Source organism: Atractosteus spatula, chromosome 8 (assembly GCF_055471065.1).
Source record: "Atractosteus spatula isolate fAtrSpa1 chromosome 8, fAtrSpa1.hap1, whole genome shotgun sequence".
Lineage (NCBI taxonomy): Eukaryota > Metazoa > Chordata > Actinopteri > Semionotiformes > Lepisosteidae > Atractosteus > Atractosteus spatula.
The window spans coordinates 6,753,615-6,780,076 of record NC_142713.1 but is presented as its reverse complement, the minus strand read 5'-3'; the positions used below and the strand labels follow the sequence as shown (position 1 = coordinate 6,780,076).

At 42.8% G+C, this 26,462-nt stretch overlaps 1 protein-coding gene across 4 annotated transcripts in view; it reads right to left on the bottom strand.

Annotated features, from left to right (window-relative positions):
* mon2 (MON2 homolog, regulator of endosome-to-Golgi trafficking) overlaps nt 1–26,462 on the bottom strand; it is a 69,626-nt gene that overhangs the window by 37,918 nt on the left and 5,246 nt on the right. For all 4 annotated transcript variants that reach the window (XM_088923778.1, XM_088923779.1, XM_088923780.1 and 1 more), the window contains exons 2-11: nt 14,616–14,679; nt 11,508–11,635; nt 8,585–8,716; nt 7,769–7,898; nt 6,228–6,325; nt 5,217–5,342; nt 4,567–4,761; nt 3,718–3,842; nt 2,145–2,284; nt 1,533–1,686 (exon numbers count right to left, since the gene is read on the bottom strand). In XM_088923778.1, coding sequence (XP_088779904.1) covers nt 1,533–1,686; nt 2,145–2,284; nt 3,718–3,842; nt 4,567–4,761; nt 5,217–5,342; nt 6,228–6,325; nt 7,769–7,898; nt 8,585–8,716; nt 11,508–11,635; nt 14,616–14,679 — 1,292 coding nt within the window. The remainder of the gene's footprint in view (nt 1–1,532; nt 1,687–2,144; nt 2,285–3,717; nt 3,843–4,566; nt 4,762–5,216; nt 5,343–6,227; nt 6,326–7,768; nt 7,899–8,584; nt 8,717–11,507; nt 11,636–14,615; nt 14,680–26,462) is intronic.

Here is a 26,462-nt window from a genome sequence, read left to right as displayed (position 1 = left end):
AGACCGGTTATTAAATATCTGTAACAAAAATTCATCGACGTTATAGAAAAAATGTACAAATTTGGAATTAAGCACGAAATTGTGAACTTTGTGTAAGTCGCCATGTTGCTGCAAACTCGCATTCGAGTTCCCATGAATTGCGACAGGATGCAGCCCTTCCTGCTCACTAGTCTCCTTAATGACTAAAGTAATGTGATGTACGAGCGAATAAGTACAGGTAAGTACTGCAGACATTTCAGCACAGAAATGTTTCAACGTGATCTGCATGCAGACTTAACAAGTAGTATTTGTCAGCAAAACCACCTTAAAATCGAAAGCAATATTTTATTGAATAAAAAGAGCTGTATTCACAAGCCTGCTTGTTAACAGTGTCACAGGGCCGCTTCACCTCACCTGCAGTTTTGTCGCCTCGTTCTGAATCGCAGAACATGGCGCTGCGCGTACCTGCACATTCTCGGCTATTTTGTGATGTAAATTGGAGGTTTTACAAGTTACTGTGTACATTTGACTTTTACTGTAGTGTGGCATGTATTCATCAATGCTGACTCTTTCTAACCCCTGCAATATGAAAATAGCATTGCAGTTGCCCTTTAAACCCTGATGACTGTCTGACCACCATTGTGCTCTCAAAAGTCACACTAAGGGTCTGGAAAAAGCTATTCATGCATGTTGTTGAAGTAGATACCTCACAGGGTGCCATATTGAGCTAACTCTATCAACAGTCAGAAGAAGGGGTCTGGTCCCTTCTCTATATGACGTGCTAATGAATACAGCTTTTGCCAGCAGCCATATCACCCTGAAACTCACAACTGGCAGCCCCACTGAAGCTCAGCAGGTGTGAGCCTGGTCAGTACCTGGATGGGAGACCTCCTGGGAAAAACTAAGGTTGCTGCTGGAAGAGGTGTTTGTGGGGCCAGCAGGGGGGGCTCACCCTGCAGTCCATGTGGGTCCTAATGCCCCAGTATAGTGACGGGGACACTATACTGTAAACAGGCGCCGTCCTTCAGATGAGACGTAAAACCGATGTCTTGACTCTCTGTGGTCATTAAAACTCCCAGGGCGTTTCTCGAAAAGAGTAGGGGTGTAACCCCGGCGTCCTGGCCAAATTTCCCATTGGCCCTTACCAATCATGGCCTCCTAATAATCCCCATCTATGAATTGGCTTCATTACTCTGCTCTCCTCCCCACTGATAGCTGATGTGTGGGGAGCGTTCTGGTGCACTATGGCTGCCGTCGCTGCACACTGGTGGTGGTGGAGGGGAGTCCCCATTACCTGTAAAGCGCTTTGAGTGGAGTGTCCAGAAAAGCGCTATATAATGTCAATCTTTAATCAATAGCTTCACAGTTATACTTTGATGGGACAGAACATGAAACAAGACAAATGGTGGTCCTGATCAAGACATTCATCCATATTCAAATGCCCCATATTCAACTGGCACTTCCCCTTTAAGGTCTAGACTCCGAATATCACCGAAGCTTCGGCCTCAGGTTGTATGTGGAACGGGCCTGCGCAGGTTCCTGGGCATACTTACTATGTGGCTTTGGCGCTGCCCTGCACGCTAATCGTCATGAGAGGTATCCAGGTCCCCCTGTACTCAAAGGCAGCTTGTGGCATCACCCCTCCGCTCACCCCAGCCCCTCCAGGACCTCCCTGAGGAACTGGCTGGCCTCCAGACCCCGAACCACCTGCAGAGGACATCCGCCTTAATGACAGATTGATCGGCAACGCCACACCACAAACAAAAAAAACCCCGGCACATTCGCAAGGGCTTCTGGGTATTTGGTTTTTATCCGCCCCAGCATCTGTATTTCTCACTGAATTTATTTTTGCTGTCAGAATACGAACTAGTCTCTAACAGCAGCCAATGTTTTTTTAGTGTTCCTGCAACTGACAACAACACAATCCAGCCCCTTATAATCGCAGTCTAGTACCTGTTCTGTGTAAATAAATCAATATCGGGACGTTCCCACAATGAACCGAGATGGGAGACATTACGGATGAGAGCTGAGAGGCAGGAGATGAAGTATTAGTCATACATTTTGACATAGAAGGAGAAAAAAAAACATCTATCGCACATACAGTCGCATGTAAGTTAAAACTGGAAAACTGTTTCTGTAAGTAGCAGGGGTGAAAGAACACTGACCTGTTGGTGTGTTGACAGTAGCTGGGATTCCTGTGCTAGGCACAATAAAGAGAGACTGGATGAAGGAACCCAAGGCGTTGACGATGTCTCTGAAGACCTTAGTGGAGTGCTGCTTCATGTCGTACGATTGACAGAATGATCTGTGCGTTTCAAGAGAAATGCATGTCAAATACAAACACAGGAACTGTAGCACAGTTAGAGTCAGGTATTTATCCAAAAGGTGGCCAAGGAGGTAGAGATGAGAGTGGCTTTTGAACTATAAGTTCCAGAATCCATAGAGCACAGAGGAAGAAACAGGAACCAGATGAACAGACAGAAACAATCAGCACAGATAGAAAAGTCAATTAACAAAAGCTGAGACTAGGGCACCAGGTCTACCACAAGGACTTAGAAAGTAAGAAAAAGGAGATGTTTAAAATTGACTGGTTTGGTTTCGAGGAGAACCTGAACTAGATTTTAACCCAAGCCCACAAAAGACCTCCATAAAGTTCTCTGGTTCAGTTTTGCTTTGTTCGACACATACTGTACTGCTAAACAGCCAGAACTGTAACCCAGGACAAATTAATCCAACGTTGAACTGGTGTATCTGTAGGTTTTTCATTCCACCTCAGATCTTAACCAGCTAAACCAGCCAGTTACAAGTTTACTGGATAAACTGTAGAGCTTCTCTCATTTCTTCAGGTGCCTCTGCTTTAAAGACTTTAAAAACCCGTCCTTCTGGGATTTCACTATCAATAAAATTATTTCAAAGTCAGAGGCATCAAAAAGTCACAATATGAAGACAAACAGCTGTCAGGAGACTAAATGAATATGCAACATAGACCACTCCACAGTTGAGAAAACATTTTAAGAAGATGTATTGAGATAAGCCCCCAAAACAGGTATTTTACAGCTTTCTTTTCTTTACAAATCTGGATGCCAGCTTAAAATTGAAATTCAACCTGTCTACCGACACTGGCTGTAAGGCTCTGATGATGTTTTATTCAGATACGTGGAGCTTTTCTTCCTATGCTCCAGAATGCTGCAGAGAGAAGCTGAGGAGTATGCTTAGACTTTTAGCAACCACAATGAGACTTTCTAAATGCACGCCTATTTATCTAATCAACTTCAGCAGTTAGTAGGATAGTAACTTGATATTGGAGAATTCTCTTCAAATTGTCAATTATCTCATCCATAGTTACACCTAACAAGCAGCAGACGCAAGATGATTAGTCAAGAAACTAGTCCCTTGAGTCCGATCTGATTGTTTCTGAACATGTACTTCACCATATCTTCACACAGTCTTCCAACCATAATCGTTTTTTCCCCGAAACGGAGGAGAAATGGTTTCGTGTGGGGTTCAGCAGGGACATGATGGTGAAGTGCAGTTCGAAACAAAATGCTGTCAAACTGAAATCTGTATTCCCGCAATGTTTTTTGAAGGAAATTACCGGAAGAGGTGAGTTAGGAGGTACTATAATAAACTATTCGGCTTCTTCTTGCGTAGCCTCCATATGCCTCCTGAAACACCTCCATGCTTTCATTCTGTTTCAGTCGTAAGTGTCAGGCAGGGACAGTAAGTAATGCGAGTTACCGTAACAAATGGGGCTGCACACAGAGTCTGTGTATAGATTCGACTGCGACAGCTCGAAGCCACTGTGGTTTCTCTCCATCCAAAAACTTCACCAGCAGAGACAGGAAAATCTCGCACTCCGTGACCTGTCAGGCAGAACAATCAAACTACTAGAACATCTGCTGAGCTTCAAACTAATTACTGCGACACGCGACCCTCGCACGTCGACAAATGCACCTGCCTCTTCTGTCAACGTTGAAATGATACCACCTCAGGTCTATTTCAAGTCATTTTCAACTAACTATTAAATATGAGTATTTCCCTCCAAAACACTACTTTACTGCTTCAAATATTAGGGACCCCTAAATCTGAAAAGGTTAGTTTTGTACGTCAGAAATGATACTTCTTTCATGAGGTTTTTGAGTAAAAAAAACAGACTTTCTCTGTGGCCAAAAGAAAATTTAGAAAGGCTGTGCCAGCCATTCTGACATTACTCAGGCCTTGTAGAAACTGTGGCATTGGCTTATAATGATTTTTTAGCAAATTTGCATGACTTATTTTTTAAAAGAACAATAGGTTTATTCCATGCTGAAAAGGGAAGAGAGAAAGCCAGCGTTTCGCCGTCCTCTTCTCTTTTCAGCATGGAATAAACCTATTACTTGTTCCTTTGCAGACTACACATTCGGATGCCACTACCCACCTGAACTACTTATTTTTTAAAAGCCTCAGAGTTGCCTACTGAATGAATATCGTTGGCATCCAGCACCTACTGAATGAATATCGTTGGTATCCAGGCTGCCGAATGGAAACGGTTTCTGTATAATTCAGCAATGTGTGGCTCTCAGTCGGACAGGCCGAATACAAACTCACCAGCAGGCTGTAGAAGTGCTTGATCAGAACTGACACTACTCGCAGGAGACGCATACAAATGGGGAAGTAAGGCTTTTCCACCGGAGCCGGAGAAGCTGTGGTGTTGCTCCCCTGTCTGAATTTAATGTTGGGAGAGAAGAGTTTAATCACCAGTGGGCACACTCTCTCCTTCAAGAGGAAGCTGAATTCCTGATGCTGAAAGAGAAGAGAAAAAGACAATTAGGTTTCAGAGGGCAATCCTGGCGAACTCACAGAGTGTTAAATTATATTGATCTAAAAGTTTCCAGATTTATCCAGATGCACAGAGACGTGTACAGCAATAAACCTTTACCTGTTCCTTTACAGCCTGGGCATGCTGACAAAGCTACCTACTCAAACCTCTACAGTCGTTTTCTGCTGTGACCCACTATAACTTCCACTCCACTTCCATTTTTTTCCCAAGATCTTTTTGTTCCTTCTCCTCCTCCCTGGGCTCCTTGCCTCCTTCTCTCACCAAACCGGCATGCCGTCTTTTCACAGCGATCTGTTCCAAGACCAGGCTTTCTAACCACCTCCTATTCCTCTCCAGATGTCGTCATAATAGTATCATTCCATGTATAAAACACCAATTGAAAACAGATCAACTTTCCCACGTGCTTTTGTATACTCACCTGCAAGAACACCCCAGGGAAATCATTTAAAACGGATTCCAAAAGCTCAAGGCCAAATGTCCGCGTCATTTCTGTCATGCCCACCAGCCAGTAAGGGGCGTCCGCATTGACCAATTGGCACAGGTCCTGTTTAAAACAAAAGGAACGAGATTTTATTTGTATTTACTTCGCAGTTAAATGTCAGTTGTGCTGCTGTGTTGCATCATAAAGGCCTACGACTGAATCGGAACACTGCGGAGCAGATCCTCGTAACACAGTAGCGTGGTGTGGAGGACCTGAAACATACACGAACCCCTATCCTTCCTTCAGGAAGGTGGTTAATCGTCATTTTACAGTTGCCACCAAACCCACCAGCATGTTTCTGCGTGAGGAGAGGAAACGGGAGCATCCAGGGAAAGTTCACACGGAAACAAGAACATGCAAACTCCACATATAATGACCATTACTGCAGCACCAACATCACATTCTGCTTCAGTGGAAAAAAAAGAGCCTTTATTGACAAAGAGCTAAAAGTAAGATTAGACCTCGCTTTACACCAAATAAATTAAAGGTCTGCAATCAAGCATGTCCTAAAGCAGATTCCAGTTCTCTAAGCAAAAGATACTTTTAAGTTAAGAACCTCTGCAGAATGAACAAATCTACACCAAGTCTCCTCGCTGCTTCACACCTCTTCCATCCTTTAACGGCAAAACGCACAGGTTGAAGCAAAATGAGTGCCGGGCCCGAGAAAACACTGGATCAGACCTGGGTTACACTAGGTCCCAAGCGCGGTCCTTCTCATTTTCCACTGGGCTGCAAAAGTGGGTACCCATTGGCCAGGCTCTAGTGATACAGGCCGTTAAGCTGCTGTTCCTGTGTGAGAACAGATCTGGATAGCATCTGTGGAAACGGTGGGATTCGGGAACGGACCACAGTACTATCGCCGGGGGAGGAGTTCGAAAGCTGATGTGAAAACAGCTGCCCATTTTAATACAAAGAAACAACTTTTTTAGCAAAACAGCATTTATTTACCTGAAACAACATGTACGCGTCCTTAGCACAAGGCCTCAGGGAGCTGAATGACCTCCGGTTGCTGTTTCCTTGGACTGGAGGAGGTTGTTCCATAATACCTACAGGGGGAGTTAGCATTTTAGTCATGGTCTCTCACTCAGAGAATTGAACTAGCTGAATACCGTTAGGAGCTATTCGGCCCTTCACACCTGTCTTATCCCTTTTCTGACCTCTGGGTGGAATTTACAGTTGTGAGAAAAAGTTTGTGAAGCCTTTGGGAGTATGTGGGGCAAAATACCTCCTAACCGCTGCGCAGGTCTGATCAGGAGCTACAGAAAGCGTTTGATTGAAGTTATTGCCAATAACGGGGGTTCCACTTGTTACTAAATATAAGGGTTCACATACTTTTTCCATCAATGACCTGGACTGTTTAAACAATTTGTTCAAAAAGATATGGCAATGAAAAATGTTGCGTGTGATGTCTGTTAAATAAGTCTTTATTTATTATTTTGACTTAGATGAAGATCAGATCACATTTTTGGAGCCATTCATGCAGAAATCCATAGAATTCCTAAGGGTTCGCAAACTTTTTTTCACAACTGTAAAACCAAGGCACTGATAATTTGCTCATTAAAGCCCACATTGCACTGTACATACTAGAGAGGTGCCAACTATCCTGCTGCTATTCTGGCAATTTTATGATTTGCAAAAAGCATAATGAAACAAAGGATAAGTCCTTACAGGTACATAACCAGTGCTAAAAAAATTAAGCCAAATAATCCACTAAGCTTGCAGAACTGATGGGACATATACATTTCAACATAATTTCAGTCTACAATTGAAATAAGAAAAAAACCCAACACAAAATGACAATAAAGCAAGTCCCTGCAGAAAGTCTTAACCCACGAGTGGATCATAAATGTTCCCAACAGGGAGTTTTCAACTAAATATTTCAGAATCTCTTTCTTAAACCTAAATCTTAAAACGTGGCTCTGGATAATGACTGAATAATGTAGTTTTATTCAGGTACTTGCATACGTGATCTTTCACACCAGATCCTGATGTGCATTCATGAAAAAGGATCCATCCATTTTTTTTCTAACTTGATTCTTCCAGTTCAGGGTCGCTGGGGAGCCGGAGCCTACCCCGGCACGTATTGGGTGCAAACAGGATACACCCTGAGTGGGACACCAGCGCCCATTCCAGGCCACATACAGACAAAAACACAGGCAGGCACACACTCGCACCAGAGCCCGTTTTCCCAGAAGCCAATTAACCTACCAGCATGTCTTTGGATTGTGGGAGTAAACTGGAGCACTTGGAGGAAACCCACATGAACATGGGGAGAACATGCAAACTCCACACAGACAGCAACCCAGGGCTGGAATTGAACCCAGGGCCCCAGTGCTGCGAGGCAGCAACACTAACCACTGCGCCACTGCACCACCCTAATATAAAGCCTATAAAAGTTGTAGTTTCATTGATATCTCAAAACATAAGCAACTTGGGAAAGGCAATTTATTTGATGTCACGGAGTTCCGCCCCCCAGTATGAACCCTGACCTTTGCATCGCTCATCCTCGGCCACCATCCTTTCAAAGACCACCGTGACGACCTGCCTGACAGTGGCGGCGGCAGTGTTGTTGGTAATGTTGTCCTTGGTGAAGTGCAGTCGAAAACACAGCACGATCGCCTAGAAAAGAAACGCGCAGTTTTTTTTTATTCACACCCGTGGGCGTGACAGAGCTTGTGGGCACGAAATAACCCCACTCTTTTTCTTTTGAGAGGGACAATTCCTTTCCCAGAATGTTATTTGCTTGCAGGGAGGGGGAAAAAAAAAGAAAAACGCACCCTGTGAGTACATTTCATGGTCAAGGCAAATAAATTAACATGACATCAAGCGGCCCTGTTATATTTCAGAAAACTGAAAGAATACAAGTTGACTGAAAATAATGTTGAACGGTTAGAAAAAACTGTTTCACTCAAATATTCTTTTATTTTGTTTTCTGCCGAAAAATTTAAGACGGCCTTTTTTCTTGTTCACAGTAAGAATGCAATGAGAAGCTACACAGCAAGTGGTGGATGAACTGAGTCCCCTCCTCCGTGTGTAGTTGTTTGGGGACCTTTGGGATGGGACAACATGCTACAAAAGTTTTTTTTATTATTCCTTCAGCATCACCAGCTGGGCAAGCGCGAGGCCCGCACAAAAACAGCATGTATGTGAACGGTGACTTGCCGCATTAAAAAATTCAAATGTGTGTGGGTGCAGAGGGCTGTAAATAGTGGAGGGAAAGTAACAAAGCCTCAAAACAGCAACTATTTTCAGTCTAGGACTGTAAGTGAAATATAAAATCCTTCGAGCGGGCCTGTGCACTATACCTTTGACAGTGCCTCATCGTGGACCACAGTATTGGTGGTTAAGAGCACCAGGACGGTCTGCAGCAGCTTCAGTTCTTCCAGCCCGTTCTCCATCAGCTGCCACAGCATGTTGATAATGTTTCCAGCCGCAGCCTGAAACCACACAGTCACCCACACAGAAAACTCTTCAGTTCCACTGGCGCCTGACAGCAATCGAGAGTCTCAGCAGGCAGCTCCCGAGTCACCGGGGGAAATCGCTAGTTCCAATGATAGCAATGCTGCAGGGGAGATTACTGCTTGTGACTGAGGCAATAAACAACTCTGGGTTTAATGAAGATTATTAGAAGGTGGTTCTTAATGGCTTTTAGGAATACATCCACACACATCTCTTATCTCAGTCTTCCTGGACCGGTATTCACCAAGAGTGAGATTACAACTCTCACCATCATTAATCTGCATTATGTGACCCTTTTTGGGGGTGGGGGGTTCCTGGAATTAGCTCCTCTCATGCACTGCGTTAGTAAAATACTCCTGAGAATAAGCCAGAGAAACAAACTGGTGGAGCACAATTTTGCTCAGCGGGTTTTAGAGCAGTCTAAAAAGCTAGATCTCTTCCCCTCCTGCCCATGTTCCAAAGTGATCTTCATAATCAGCTTTCGGATGCCTTGTCCCTACCTGCTCCTGTCAAGAGAGCTACATGACACCGTAAACTAGCAGAGCAAAGCCAAAATACAGATGACAAGATTGAGAAACAAATAAGAAATAGCGCTACAGAAAAATGGGACAATGACATCATTTTGTTGCAAACCGCTGGTCTTGCCACGGGCGATAGCGAGAGTTCCAACGAATTGTGACGCGATGCGGCCCTTCCAGCTCACTAGTCCCTGGAACGACTAGTGTAATGCGATGTATGAGTGAGCGAGTACAGGTTGTGCAGCATAAATTTCACCACAGAAATGTCCCAAAGTGATCCTCACACAGTGTTAACAAGTAAGTTGTATATGTTGGCAAAACCATCTCTAAGTCTAGAGCAATATTTCTACTGGATTAAAAGAGATGTCTTCACAAACTTGCTTGTTTACAATGTAATAGGGCCGCAACACGTCACCGGATGTTTTGTTCTGAATCGCACTCCAAGATGGCAATATGGTGCTGCGCAGAGCTAGAAATTTTATTTTGTGATGTAAATTGGAAGTTTTTTTCACATTACTGTGTACATTTTACTTTCATTGTGGTTTGAATGCACTCATCAATGGCGATGCTTTCTAACCCCGAAACCCCAGAATATAAAAATAGCATTGACGGTTGCCTGGAGTCCAGGAGTTCCCATAGTCTTGGCAACCAATAAACTGGGTTTTTGGTCAACTTGAGCTATTGTATAATTGAACCCTTAATTGGTCCAATCTTTAATTGTTTTAAGGTCCTAAACATGTTGGCGAGGCCGAGCAGAATGGAACAATTCCTAAAGCCCAGTATCTTGCTGGTTTGCTTATAAAGAATAGAGCTCGGCTGGAATAAAAATTCAAAGGAGCTCTGGGGCTGCTCATGACCAGGTGTGAGCACCGGCCGTACGTCACCAACCCCACAGAACTTACAGGGGAATAAAACAAAAATGGCATTTTCTAATACAGGAAACACAGTCATGGAAGACTGTCCACATGCATGCTGGGCTTGAGTGAAGGAAATGCGAATGGAAAACGCCTGGTTTGTTTATAACCTTCACTTCTATTGTAAGATGAAAAGCGCTGTGTTCCTAAACCCCCGAGTTATATAAAAGTGGGGAGCAGCAGACCGTAGCTAAAGCTCTAATGAAAAGCTCGAAGCAGGGAGTTGCCAATAACATGTTTGCACTGTCAAAGAGCCTCTTTCAAACACCCCAGGCCATTTGTGTTTATGGATAAACAGGCTTTTTGGGAGGTTATTTCTAAAATCTTGCCCACGGTATTCTTTGCTCTCCTCCTTGTCTTTTCTGCTGGTGTGCTCAGAACGGCCATTTGCTCTTTCTTAGGGTGCACAGAAGCAAATATCCAGGAGAAAGCATGTCTTGATCTAGCTGCAGAGGTTCACAGCACTTCCAGAAGTTGCTAACAGAGAACTGTATTTTCTTTCTAAACCTAAACGTGTCCATTCAGCAATGTGAACGTGTCATGGAACTGAACGCTAACAGTACTGCTTAGCCTGACGTGTGTTACTAACTTACGATATCCCACAGCTCTTCAAGGTGTCTTACTTAAACTTATTTACTCAGCACAAATACATAAAGATCAAATGTTTTACGAATAACCCCTTATATGACAATTTCCTCATGTTAATGTGACAGCAGCCATATCACCCTGCAACTCACAACTGGCAGCCCCACTGTAGCTCAGCAGGTGTGAGCCCTGGTCAGTACCTGGACGGGAGACCTCCTGCGAAAGCTATGGTTGTTTCCAGAGGAGGTGTTAGTGGGACCAGTGGGGGCGCTCACCCTGTGGTCTGTGTGGGTCCTAATGCCCCAGTATAGCAAAGGGGACCTTATACTGTAAAAAGGTGCCATCCTTCGGATAAGACATAAAACCGAGGTCCTGGCTCTGTGTGGTCAAGAAAAATCCCAGGGTGTTTCCTGAAAAGAACAGGGGTGTTACCCCGGCATCCTGGCCAAATTTCCCATTGGTCTTTACCAACCATGGACTCCTAATAATCCCCATTTATGAACTGGTTCTCCTCCCCACTGATAGCTTATGTGTGGTGAGAGTACTGGCGCACTATGGCTGCTGTCGCATCATCCAGGTGGGGGATGCACATTGGTGGTGGTAGTGGGATTCCCCATGACCTGTAAAGCAATTTGAGTGGAGTGTCCAGAAAAGCGCTATATAAGTGTAAGGAATTATTATTATTAAATAAGTAATACAACAATTCTTCAGTGTGTACCACTCATATTTGGAAGAATAGTTCTTCGGTTTACCTCAGACACCACTTCGTGAGACATGAGCCGCTGAATGGCTGCCAGGCATAACTGAGTGATCTTCGGTTCCTTGGTCCCACAGCCCATGAGGAACGGCTGAACGACTTCTGAGCTGTTGTCTTTCAGAGCTGGGAAGAAGATGAAGAGACACTTAACCACGCTGGAAAGAAAGAAGCACAACGAAGCTCCCCATTCCTGTGTTAAACAGTGTCTGGTGGCTAGGAAGGCAGGTTGGGTTCTATGGCCCAGGCACTGCTAGATCAAGCCTGGGTCAGGACTTCACACAGCTGTGACTGGGTACTCCAAGCAGAGGTGCACGACTGGCTACACACTGCCAGGGCAGGAGTGAGGATCAATGTGGCAGGGCAATAATTAATTAATTAATTAATTAATAATTAATTATAATTGCTTACACTTATATAGCGCTTTTCTGGACACTCCACTCAAAGCGCTTTACAGGTAATGGGGACTCCCCTCCACCACCACCAATGTGCAGCATCCACCTGGATGATGCGACGGCAGCCATAGTGCGCCAGAACACTCACCAGACATCAGCTATCAGTGGGGAGGAGAGCAGAGTAATGTAGCCAATTCATAGATGGGGATTATTAGGAGGCCATGATTGGTAAGGGCCAATTGGAAATTTGGCCAGGACACCGGGGTTACACCCCTACTCTTTTCGAGAAGCGCCCTGGGATTTTTAATGACCACAGAGAGTCAGGACCTCGGTTTTACATCTCATCCAAAGGACGGCGCCTGTTAACAGTATAGTGTCCCCGTCACTATACTGGGGCATTAGGACCCACATGGACCGCAGGGTGAGCGCCCCCTGCTGGCCCCACTAACACCTCTTCCAGCAGCAACCTTAGTTTTTCCCAGGAGGTCTCCCATCCAGGTACTGACCAGGCTCACACCTGCTTAGCTTCAGTGGGTTGCCAGTTGTGAGTTGCAGGGTGATATGCAGGACTAAAGATCAGTGTGGCAGGGCAGGGGTGAGGAATAATGTGGTGGGGTAGGATGGAGGATTAGCGTGGCAGGGCTGTGTCTGTGTTTTCCCTGTGATGGACTGGCGTTCTATCCAGCGTGTACCCTGCCAGGATAGGTTTCAGCTCCCTCGTGGCCCTGACTTGGATAAACTGGTTAGGAAATGAATGGCAGGATGGATTTAAAACATAAAATATAAAAACCCTACAAAGGTGAGCCTAGAACTGTATGCCCAGTGAGAAAGGAAACATGACAATCAATCATGGCACAAAGATAAATGAAAAAGCTTTGTAGCAGGAACTGTAGTACAGATGCTCAGAGAAGATGCCGAAATATGTTCTTCATAATTAACCAGTGTGTAACACGTTCGTCAAAGCTGTTGAAAGGAGAGAGAGTGCGCAGATGAGTGTTGCTAATGATGTCAGGATGCTGCACACAAAGATATTAAAATGCCTCTGCGTCAGTGCCCTCTGTCACAGTAATTACAGCTGCCTGGGTCTTAACGCACTGAATGAATTACTGAGAGGAATCACGATTCTCAAAGCTCAGTTAGAGAAAACGCTGTGTGCTACCTGTCATGGTTGTGTAAGAGAGGGAAGCAGGTGGCAGGGCCGTGAAAAATGAAATGTCATACAGCCAAGCAGGGTTAATGACTTTGATACTGAAACACTACTCCTGTCATAGGTTCTGCTGCAACAGCCACACTAGCCTGATACAAGATCACACTGGCAGACCAAAAAAGACCACCAGAATATTAGCCGCTGGTAACAAACTCTAAACTGTCTGTCATAACATGGATTGTTATGTCCTGCGGTGGTAGCACTCTCACTTCTGTGGAAAAACGAGATGATATACTCACCAGAACATTACCCCCCCCAAATATCAAATTGTTAGGGGCTAACTTATTTCATGGCTTTTCTTTTGTGCTAGCACGGCTGGAAATGGAGGCAGGCTGCCTATCCTCACCCACTGGAGGCAAAAGACCCCAGTATATTTTCAGACACACTGCAAAACTGCAGTTGAAGGGGGTTATACAGAGCTTCGAATAAGCCTCTGACTCAGAACTGACAGATTTTAGGTTTAAGTCTCCACTGCAGACACTGCTGTTGTACCTTGACTGAGGTACTTTACTTCAGTTAGTCCCGCCCACCCAACTGTATAAATGTTGACCAGCACTGCTGGAGGATAATCGCTGCGATTGGCCCACATGTCACATGCTCACTGGTTCACTGGACACTATTATTATTATCGGCCCCACTAACACCTCTTCCAGTAGCAACCTTAGTTTTTCCCAGGAGGTCTCCCATCCAGGTACTGACCAGGCTCACACCTGCTGAGCGTCAGTGGGGCTGCCAGCTGTGAGATACAGGGTGATACGGCTGCTAGCTAAATAAATAAACTCTGTATGTCTAGTTTTCCATACATAAAATCAGGTTTTCTTATGCATCTCAGCATTGAAGCCAATTTACAAGGGAAGTCGGATGCACAGATATACTTACACATGAAGCATAATTCAGTGGAGGCATGATGCTTGTTTTTCCAAATAAAGTAAAAAAGAAAAATAAATAGCAACCAAAAACACAGAGGCCTCAAAATAAAAACCGCCTAAGAATGATAGGTTTTTGGTACTAAAAATGGTACAAACCATTCAAGCTCTATCTTATTACAGTATATAGCTTTTTAGAAGCCTGACATTTTACCGAATTGCTACACAATTATCTTTGCATTTTTTCAACTCATTGTGTCATTTAATGTACTCAATTACTCCAATATCCACTTCTGTGGGAAGATGATTAGAATCAATAGAAAGAAAAGAATCCCGCACAGAAAAATGTAGTGGTCACCTTTAAGGTCCTCTGCGTATTTCACTCTGAAGTTCAAAATAACCGAGAAAAAAAAACATTGCTTTAATACGGATAAGAAATGGCATTTCTGGTTGAGTTTAACTACTGGCAGCATAAATAAGTGTTTGTTTTTTGGTTTCTGAGAGAGGACTTGCACTCTATTGAATAGACTGAGCTCACAAGGATTTAAGTGTCTCCTCTTAGCGTGTGTCGGGCCTTGTTTCAGAAACAGAGTGAATCGCACCAGCTTGCGCAGAAATGCCACAGCTCTCACGCCTACCTGCCAGGATGTCCGTGTTCCTGGAGGCTATCGTCTTGATTTTCACTATGCCCGATTCTGCAGCCTGAAAAAAAAAAAGAGATGTGTATTAACGTCATTTTAATATAAAAAAATCTAATAATATCTAGGCCTATCTTTCATGATGATCAAGTTCCTAACAAAGGCTTTGAGCAATGTTTAGACACCGACGGATTTAAAAAAGAATGAACTGCATTCATACAGTGCTTTTCATCCGCCAGAAGTACAGCATCTTTTCAAAGAATTCACGTTTGTGAAATGGCCAAAGGATGCACGCATATTTGTTAAACTCAATATTTTATTCAAAACCTGCATACGCAAAACTGAAGACCCTTAGGGGAAGATGCATTGAAGTAAACATTAGCAAACGCTAAAGAGAAAAAACCTGAAATATGTTGATTGCCTAAGTATTCAGACCTGTGAATTCAGTATGTGGTGGAAGCTCCTTTGAATATCATATTAATATAATAGTATATTTGGCAGCAATTAAAGTCACAAGTTTGTGTACAGTACATCTCTACCAACTTCATACACTGCCCTGGTGGTATTTGTGCCCATTTCTCTTGGCAGTTTTGCTCAATGTCTCTCGAGTTGCTTGGGGATCATTTACAAACAGCAGTTTTCAAACCAAAGAGCCATAATTGGTTGATAAGGTTATTGGAGAGATCTGGGCAAATGTGTGCACATGGGCCAAGTGTGCTATTCATGCTTCTGTAACTACTTTCAGCAAATTAAGAGCACTGACTATAAAGCATCAAAAAGTTTTAAATCCCCTACCTGTAAACACAGATAATTCCCTTGTTCTTGCATGGTGTGGTAAATTTACAGCACACTATTAAACAGCTTAACATAACAGTTAGGATCAAATACTTCCATGATGCCCCATTATAGATGCGGAGCTGTGGCTCTGTGGCTAAGGATCTGAGCCTGTGGCTGTGGAAGGTTGCCGGTTCAAATCCCACGACCGGCAGAGGGATCCGACTGCGTTGGGCCCTGAGCAAGGCCCTTAACCCCAGCTGCTCCAGGGGAGCCGTATATTGTATATGGCCAATAAATTGATCCTATCTTAAATTCAGAACACCTTGGAGTTAACTGAAATCTATTCTTAATAAACAAAATTAAATACTATACTTTATAATTGACAGAGCACTGGGAATCTGTCAGACCTATAAGAAAAAAAACAAACATAAATGGGAAACGTATCTTGTGAACTAAAAAGCATTACACATTTGAAAATCGTGCACTACCCTTTATCAGAATAATGTTGTATTAAGAAAGAGAAGTCTCTCACAGCCCTAAATACTTTTGACTGCTGTCAAAATTCATTTTAATACTAGCAAACCCAGCTTTCATCAACGTCAGCACAACTTCTCGTCCGAGTTTTGAAAAATGAGTCTTTGTTGCACAAAGGTCTCTGAAAGTAAACTCTGCACTCTGCTTCAACTTTCCTACGGTTTCTGCTCATCTGCATAATCTTGTCCTGTTCACAGAACTCTTTTCCCTCCCTGATCGCCTAGTTCAAGGAGTTCAAATGACAGACGATTGCACAACCCTCTCAGTATGACAGCTCTAATTTAAGTTCTGTTACAGCAGTTCGCTGGCTCGGTCTCCTGTAAACGCTTCAGAATAAAAAAAAAGGATTGCTTTTAGGAAGGTCTGTTAAGCGAAATACACACAAAAGCCATGTTTCTTGCATTTATTAGGATCTGCTTGACTTCTATTCTTTTTTGGGTGTGTTAGGCAGCACTTGTTGCAGATGCAGTGCAGTTGCAATTCTTAAATTTTACAAATTAATATACACCCACAATCAGGAACGGGGGATTGACACAGCAGTAAAGGGTGTTTAATACAGTGATAAGCAATACGATTCCCTACCACCCCTTCTAAAAGTGTCTCTCCTGACAATCTAAGAATAGTCAAACGAATGTTACTCTGCACATCACATCCATAACATCTCACCTGGACCTTGTCTCTCACTCCACTGGATCTGTTCAGCCAGCCCGACACCCATCCCATCCTTTCTGGGATTTTATTTTTTACCACCAACGCACCTGAGGCGACAAATGTTTCTCCATCGCTCCATTTTTCTAGGGGCTTTGTATTTCGTTTTTGCTTCGCAGGACGGAGCGTGCCCCGTCTTTCGCCAAAAAAACACAAAACAAACGGAATGTGCCGACTTGCTGAAACGGTCATATGCGGTGCGATATCGTATCGCCAAATACAGAAATAACAAAATATTTTCCCCAGTGGTGGGTGCGAGAAATAACCAGGGCACGGGAGAAAGGAGGTGGAGTGTGGGAGATAAAGATGGAGACAAAAACAGAGAAAAAGAGTGATAGAGGGAGACCGAATGAAATACCCCATATCACCATATCGTACTGAACAGCTGTATTTGCTGTCCATTCGAGCGCCGACTGTATACATGAACGCAGTCTGACACGCTCACTCCACAGGTAGGCCGCGTTCCATACAGTGAAATGACCCACTTAGCTCCAGTCCTAAACTCACAGGATTTGCTCACTTCTGCTTCTCAATGCCAGATTTCTAAAACGGCAAAAATGAGACATTTGCTACCAACAGGACCGTAAAAAAAACTACTTCACAGCCATCGACTGTGACAAATAAGGAAGGTGAAGCACAAAAAGGCCATCAAAAGCCTTTTCTGTAACTTGATTCACAAACTGCACCAATAAAGAGGAAAGCAAAAATGTGGAACATCCCTAAGGCAGCGAAATGTATATTTAATATCGTCCAGCAGGAAAACACAGCATGGCCGCCCAACCTACAATTACAGTCCTTCCACAAATACAATCGCTTATTATTTTTGAATAATAAATAATAATTATAAATAAATGTGGGGCTGCACATTGCTTAGGCCAAAAATAGATTTTACACCACAAAGACGAACATGACTGAATGTAATGTATTGATACCACTGGGGCACACACAACTGAGTGCCAAGCAGCCATGAAATAAAAAGCTTATATATATCAGCCTTTTCCAAATGAAAAGTTTTACTGACAGACCTCGGGCAGGATTTGTTCATTATCTGCTAAGGTAACATTTATAACTTACTCTGCTATAAAAGTTTAGCCTTTCAAATGGTTCTGAAGATTAAAAATAGATACTGTAAGGAAAGTTCTCTAATATTCTGATCACAGTAGCAGCAATTTTCTTTTACAGCTGGATGTCTGCCCGTAGCACAAACACTAGTTTACTATTTGCTTCTTTGGTATGTGCTCAACAGACACAGTCACTGGCTGACCATACAAAGAGCAAATTGAAACTTCACACAGAGGCCTTTGAAAACTTAAACAGCTGACATGTATAGGCATAATTTAAATACATCAGAAACTGAGAAACAGTTGGGAGGGCTTCTTGTAATTCTTGATTTATTTAAAATAAAATTGGGTAGTCCCTGATTAGGGTTTGTGAAGCCTCTGGCGGCTGTAAGACTTTACACCTTGCCCATAATTAAGCACACAGAAGTGCACCTCTGAGGATTGCGAGGCACCTGTGAGTTTGTAGCGATTAACAAGGAGAGCCGCTCTGTTTCTTCAGCTCCTACCAGCTCTCCTGAAGATAACAGCCCGTCAGAAGGAAACTGAACACGACAGCAAGCCTGTCAGGGGAGTATGTGCGCGTTCCTCCATTCCTCTGTGCAAATTCAGGGGGTTATAAGGGAGAGCCCCATTAATGAACTGCTGTCTCTGCCAAATCAGAGCGGCTTAAAATTGATTAACAGGGGTCCCGATGACAACAGTTTTGAAGGAAGAAGAAAAGAAAAAACGTGACCTCGAGCCTTTTGAACAGTGACCACAGCAACAGGAAGATACAGAACTCAAGAGGAAACCGAACAGAGATCCCTTGTTGCTCGTCACCTTTGTGTGGGTAAACACCACAGGCCGAGAGAGCACACCGGACCTCCCTTCCGGAGAGAGGAGAGGAATAGCAGCTGTATCAAAGCATTTTGCCTTGATCCAAGTCGTCCCCCCCCCCCCCCCAAGTGAAAATTCACAGCACGTTAAATGCAGTGTACAAAGCGAGAGTAACAAGAAATTAAATCTCGGGGTGCAAGGAGCTCGCAGTAAATAAAAAAAAATGTAAAAATTAGATGTATTATAACAGGGCGTGTGGAGACTGCATGCTCTCCTCATGTCTGCATGTCTTTCCTCCGGGTGCTGAGACATACCAGTACAGTAGGTTAACTGGTTTCAGGGAAAACTGGCCCTGCTGCACGTCTGCACCCTGCCTTGCGCCCACTGCTTGCCAGGATAGACTCCAGCTCCCCCATTGCATTAACTGGGTAGAAATGGATGGACGGATTGTAACATTACATTTGATGTACTAGGTCAAAATCTAAAAATGACAATTCTAATGACTAGGAATACGGCTGGCACACACTGTAAGGCATATTTATAGTAGGAGCTCCAGGCTTCTGTAAGAACTAGAGGGAGAAAGGGGAGAGGAGAGGCTCAGACAGAAATGAAGTTCCAGTTCTTGGCAGATCCACAGGGAGCTGGAGGGGAGAGAAGGGGCGCGAGGAAGAGAATTTAAAACGCTGCCACGAAAAGAGACAGAGACGGGAAACGGACCAGAGGAGAATAAAAGAAGCACAGCGCTGTTAAGTTCCATCTGACTAAGAGAAAAGAAGAAGAGAAATTTTGTCCTGTACTTGTGCATGTTCATCCCCCTTTTATCTGCGGCCAGCGGGCATATGTTTAATTTTATAAGGCGGTTTTACAACCGTGGAATTGATTTTGCAATTAAACTACTCATGTTCACAGGAATTGAACATAAACTAAATGACACAGTGAGAACAGCAATATCGGCGTACAAGGCACCAGTGCCAGACCTGGACCGGATTTCATGATTCCCAGCTGTGCACACTGGACAAACCTCTACCACAGCAAACAGATCTACCATCGCCGTCACCTGTATTGTTGGCAAAAGAGTTTATGCACCTATCTGCGATGCAGAGAAAATCTGCACAAGAAAGACATGCTGGCTGTCTTCCTTCATACCATGAATACACATCAGCTTCACAAAGCAACAATGCATGAAGTAATTTAATTAAAGGAAAGCCAGATTATAAAAACTAGGAACAAGCAAAGGTTAATTCCTGTTAATTCTCTGTAAACCCCAGACAGTTTCTTGGCACGGGTCAATATACAGTAGAAGAGTCTTCTGTGTTGAAGAAGGCACAACAACAGCAATTCTGCTATGTTTCAGGATGGGATTATCGTAAAATGTGCCTTCTCTAGAATTGATTACTGCAACTCCCTGCTTGCTGGGGTATCTAAATCCGCTCTGAAGAAACCAGTCTGTCCAGAATTCATCAGCAAGAATCCTGGACAGGGTGTGTATAAGTGATCACATTACTCCTATGCTGGAGTCCTTGCACTGGCTTCCAGACAGGTTTCGTATGGCTCGGCACCTCAGTACCTGCTTGACTTATCTTCCTACTCCCCACCTTGCAACCTTCGTTTGTTTGACTTTGGTCTCCTGTCTGCCCCCCCAAGCTCATCTACATACTATGGGTGACAGGGCCTTCTCTTGCTGTGCTCCAAAGCTCTGGTATTCTATCCCCAAGAATATCAGAGAGTCACCTACAATGAGCACTTCAAATCCAGACTCTTTGTTGTAAAAGCTTTTATTTGATTGATGGCTACGTTTGTCCCTCTTTATCTTCTACTGCATCCTAAAACCTTCTGTTTATTTGTGCTAATTTTTAATCTCCAATCTTAGTTGTTGTTTTTCTTTACTGTTTCCTGTAAAGCGATTTGAGGAGACGCTTTTAAAGGTGCAATATAAAACAAAGTTTCATGTTGTTATGTAATTGTTCCTTGGCAGTCCATACATGTTGGACCTAATTCCACGCTTGAAACATTTTAAAAATGCACGCTTTCCCTTTTTCGTCATGCCCTTGCTGTTTTTTTTTAATCAAGCCAGTTTGCGACACCGGAAGAAATGTGAACAATTGAAAACGCATGAAACCCACATTATTGGCAGGACACAGAGTCAGTCAAACACGCCCAAAGCTTGGTTGTGCGGTGGCGTTTTCGAAACCCGAGCGTCTCCTGCTTCAGTGAGCTGCAGCTATACAATGTGCAAATTGTCCCCAAACTGGGTGAAACCAACACTCAAGGCACAGGCTGTCTTCAGGCTTCTCACAACAGCGGTTATTGCTTAAAAGAAGCCGTTCCACCCGGCTTTGAGAAAGGAGGACAAACTGGGTCCAAAATTTCATCACAGAGCTTAGAAACAGGAAAGACAAAGGTCAAAGAAAACACATTTGAAAAATAGGACTAAGCCTCTTCCCACTCAGTGAAACATTTTTGAAACCCTGTATTTTCACACTGTTTCCTCACCCCCAGTAGCTGACACATAGAACCTAAGTCTCTTCCACCTGCTCGTTAGCGACTCTGGCACTGATACGTCCTCTTTATCAAGGAGGTCAGAAGAGCAGGCAGTGCTGATTCTGTGGAAAGTCTCTGACACCCCCTGGTCAATTCAGGCAGCCTAACTCGAGCGCACATCTATGGCATAAAACACTCCAGGGTGGCGGATGTGCTGTTAAGGCCAGGGACAGAGTGGCGTCTCCACCCACAGGAGACGTGGCACAATTGCAGGTGACTTATTAAATTGTTTATTTTCTGTCCGTTACAGCAAGCTCTACAAGAGCAAAGTGTCACCGCCAATGGCCATATTGCCTCTCAAAGCTGCACCCCTCCCAAGGTCTACAAAGGATGTCACACTGCAGACACTGTTTCTAGGTAGGGCACTGGCACTAAGAAACATTTTTGTGGTTTACTCTTGGCCCAAGACTTAAGCTCTCCCTACTCCTCTTCTTTCCTATTGCCAGACAGTCACGATCATGAATTATAGTGTCAGCAGCAAGGAACATCACCGAGCTCCCTCATATACATATCATGGGCACCATTCCAGCGAAGACTTAAGACCATAAGCAACATGAGGACACCAGTTGGCCCTTTAAGCTTGTTTGTTCACTATCGGTCAAATATGGGGTTCTCATCCAGCTGTTTCTTGAAAGAAACCAAGACATTGGCTTCAAAACGCCTCCTGTTCTCACTTTAGATTGCACGTCTCCCCTTGTGTCCTCAGGTCCATGTACCGCTGGTGAATTTGAAGAAGTCCATTGGGTTGTATTTATCGATACCTTTGAGGATTCTGAAAACTTGAAGCAGGTCTCCTACAGAAAACAGCTATTAGCATCATGTGCATCGCAGTAAAGCTCTTACAAGGATTTCAGACGATATTAGAAGCAGACGCTGTTTTAAAGGTAACTGAAATGAAATGCCCATGTGGACTCTGCTCTATGAGAGGGGAGAAGGCACACACTCACCTTTCAAACCTAATTAGAGAACAACTGGCTGCTTTTTTGAAGAAACATCTGCCACATCTGCCTAAATGTGTTATCATGGATTTATGTTCTGATGCTGATGTCTTTGTGCAAGGTGAATTAGTTTTACAGCAATTACTGAACTGTGACTATAATGTTATAACTATAATGTTTTCTATATAGTGCAAAAGTGTAACATTATAGTTACCTGAATAGTTATACTGATTATGTGAACAGTGCATAACATACATATCGCACAGGGTCTAGAATTCAGTACGTGAACCATACATACATTGCTATATACTAGGAATGCTTTACCATATACCCTCCTAGCAAAGCTGAAGGAAGAGGACAGATCCAAGAAGGGCACAACTTGTTGTGTTTTTTCAGCAAAGCTTGAATATGAGCAGAAAGAGACAGGCTAGTGCCACAAAATTAAAATGAATCTTGTTCCCATTTTCAAGGAAACCTGGATAACAAAACAAACTAGCATTTGCCACCAAAGCACCAAATACCTCCTGCGTGATTTATCCTGTTTTTATAAACTTCAGACAAAGAAGCATTAATATAGGATTACTGCCGCCGAGATTAACCAGTAGGCTCTCCGAAATCTCTACACACAGAATTAATGTGCAAGCGCTGTTTAGACCTGCAAAACGCTTCAAGCCAGCCTCTCCACAGTGTAAAAGTTCTTTAACTTAATCTATAAAAACAAAAACTTCACCTACAAAACAGTGTTCTGCTTTCTAACGTTTTCAGATGTTTATAAGGTCCCACATCTAGTGTACCTTTTTTCCACCGATGATGTACCTATGAGAGAAGAATTAAGTACTGTACTGCACACTCGCCATTATCGAATATCTGTAATATCTAAATTGTCCTCTGTTACCAAGAAGAAGGATTTAAAAATGTTAAAGATATCAATATAGACAATCAAACCCCAGGGTTGCTTGTCATTTCCATCATGGCGCTCCCCCCTTGACTTTTCCCAGACACATTCAAGACAGTCGCCACGTCAGCGAGCTTCAGTGGGGCTGCCAGTTGTGAGTTACAGAGCGATACAGCTGCTGACCATAAATGATATATAAATGAGACTTTGGTCAGGTCTTAATTGTGCAACACATCTCCGCTGCCTTCTGATCTTTAAACTTTAAACATCCCCGATTAACCTTAACTTCTAGTTTGTCACCTGTCTGAACACAGAGAGAGCAATTAACTCAACACGAAAGCTATTCCTTTTAAGACGAGGAACGCATCAAGCAAACACACGCTGTGCAAATCAGGAAACAGCTAGCTAATTCTCCCTGAAGACCTTAATCTTCCTCTGCCCCCTGCTTTCTTACTGAACATTTCAGTTATAATAATAATATCCTTATACTTATTCAGCTCTTTTCTGGACACTCCACTCATTTTACAAGGAATCCTTGTATAAGAATTGGCATAAGAAGCCAATTCAGAGATGGGGATAATTAGGAGACCATAAGACCAGGGGAAAATTTTAAGTTCATGCTGAATTACAACACTGTGCTTTGTAAACTCCCTCAGGACACACTGTTTTTGACATATGACTCTGAATTTGAGATCGCCTCACCTCTCCTGACGCTGTGTTTGCCATGTTTTAAACATGAAAGTTTGGCACACTCCAAAACTAGTTCTATTTCTGCTCACATACCATTTTAGTCCTTTTTCAATTTAGAAATATCCAGCCAGCTGTCATTCAAGACACATAAAAGGCGGAGTAAGAGTTAAGAAACAAAGAAGTGTATACAAAAGCACAAAAAATTAATATATAAAAACAGTTCTGAAACAACAGCAGGAACTGACATACAGGTTACACTTCTATGGACTGTTTTATAGAACTTCGGTTTCTGAGTAATTGCGTGTGCAATTGTTAGAAATGCTACTTCCCTACTATAGCAAAATTAAAATAAAAAAGTGACTGAAATTGTGGTTAAGCCTTTTGGAGTGTTGTAGAACATAACTGAAATTCTCCTCCATTTTTTTTTACTTAATTTAGTGTAATGTGCCCAGATAAATCCGCACCAACTAACCAGACGTATCAGATTGCCCACCAGTTTATTTTCAGGGACATGAAACTCAATTTATTTAGTTCAAAGAACCAGGCTGACCCTTTTTTAACCACTGAAATGGGTTAAACAAAACTGCACGTGATATGTCTGGTCACCCTGAAAAATAAAGATCACTTTACTAGGATCTGTAGCCGGTATTAGGGACAATGGAAAATGGTCACCGAATTAAAAGAACAAAACAAAGCATTTTAGGAACAAGGCTGTAAGCAGCTGCTGAGAAGGGATAACACTGACACCTGAAGTAACTAAGCAGATTCAGAAAGGAAATACTAGGAAGCAAGACAAGTATTGACTGCAGACAACAGTGCAGGAGTTTCCAAGATGGAGCAGTTCAAAACTGTGTGTAAAACCAACATTATGAGCAGTTTTTGCTTATGGAGATGCATTAAATTAAATACAATCGCGGGTTTGCTACCAGGCCCACTGCTTTTGAGAACACTTGATTAAAAACGTCTGTATACTGTTGATAAAGTTAGAAAAGTGACTCAGAAAAGTTTGTACAACACCCCTTGCATTACGCTGCGATTATGGCCAAAGAAACAGTGAAAAAGAAACAGCAACACACTATGTTTAACTTTCAGGCATAAGCAGTGAGTAGCACAACCATTGTTTTCGGGTGATCACAGGGACCAGAGAAAAAGTGCTACTCCGCCTAAGAAAATAAAACTTTTACAAATGAAAATAGGAACTAGGAAAACATTTCTGTGCATCACTGCTATGAGACAGTTAACCGCAACAGTGAGTGAAACTCAGCAGTTCTTGACTTGGGAACGACAGGAACAATTTTATTTAATTAATACAAAAACAATAGGGATCCTCAACACAGGCATTGTTCAGAGCTACAGGGCCCCACAAAACAGTCTTTGTCTTTTCAGATAACACCGTTTGAAATAACCCCGTCTTTATGTTATTTTGGATACAATATATTATTTCTAAAAAGACAAGAATATTTTCTCAGTTTTGACGATCTGAAGATCAAAAGGATTTTTTCTTTTCTTTAACATAAAAGAAATAATCGGACTTATCTCTCTTTCCAGACTGCCACGCTGCCTATTAGAACTTTTCAAAGAATGCAACTTTTAGCTGACCATCAGGAAAATAATCTAACGAGCACATTCAGTTCATCGGCATCTCTCAAACTATAACAATTTGTGATGAAGTGTTTTTTTATACACCTGGGGAAAAAAAATCCTTCTCCTTTGTTCAACATTGTACTATATACACACCACAGTAAAGGTAGCAGTTAAAACATCATCCACCAGGGAAAGAGGAACACACACAATCATTTGTATATCCAGTTTCAATTGCTTTCCATAGTCGTTCGTGCTGAACACACAACTGCAATTTCGCAGCCTGCACAAAAACACTATGGCCTGTTCATGACACGACATGACGGAGACCAAAAGAAACAGCCTGCCGTCCATGTTCGGTGAAAAACAAAGGCTGAAAAGACGTACAACTGGGGGAAATGTGAATAGTAAGCACCTGGTACACAAGCCTGACGGCCACCAGCGTCACATTATTGTGACAAACTGACACACTTTAAATAAGGCAAGACAGCACACACCATGGAGTGTGATAGCTGTTGAGGCACAAACAAGTGAACTGGAAGGAGTGACTAGGAGTTCTTTCTGATGTGCAGCTGTTGCTATCATACTGGATGTCCAATTAGGGCTTCAATGATGCGGTAGCAAATTACCACTTTGCACTTTAACTGAAATGCCCGTCTCGAATTCTGCTGAATTTCTCCTTTAAAGCACTTTATTTCTGCCAGATATTGTGAAGAATGGACAACAGTCTCAGAAATACAAAAGGTAAAAATACTACTAAATGAGATCAACATAGTGTTGCAATTATTTCTGGATTTTTTTTTTTTTAATTCTGAACACATAACTGTGTGTTTTAGTCAGATGTTCTGACCAGGTCTGCAGCTGGTGATATTTTAGGTTCTTCTGCTTTGATCATTAAAATCGAGCTCGAAAGATGCAGTAGTAAGTCGCTACTCTCCAATGTCACTTAAATGCTTATGAAGTTTTCCTTCAAAAAAAACTTTTATAACGCCAGATACCACTTAGATACCTTTGAAGGTCTTCAATTATGCCTTACAAAAACTACAAAATGAGAGATGCAAAGTGTTTCAATGACTTCCGGATTCTGTTTTTGTAAAATCACTAGGCATTTCATTCAAATTTATTTTGTCAGATGCTGGTGATCCTTTGACATCTACAACGACACTGAATGCGGAAAACTGCATTTCTGCTTCAATCATAAAATTAGCATTTTGCTTAAGAAAGCAGAGTAGCCTTAAGAAGACAGTAAAAGCATTACTTACAAAAACCACAAACCCAAAATAAATGGCACCAGATCACCAACAGC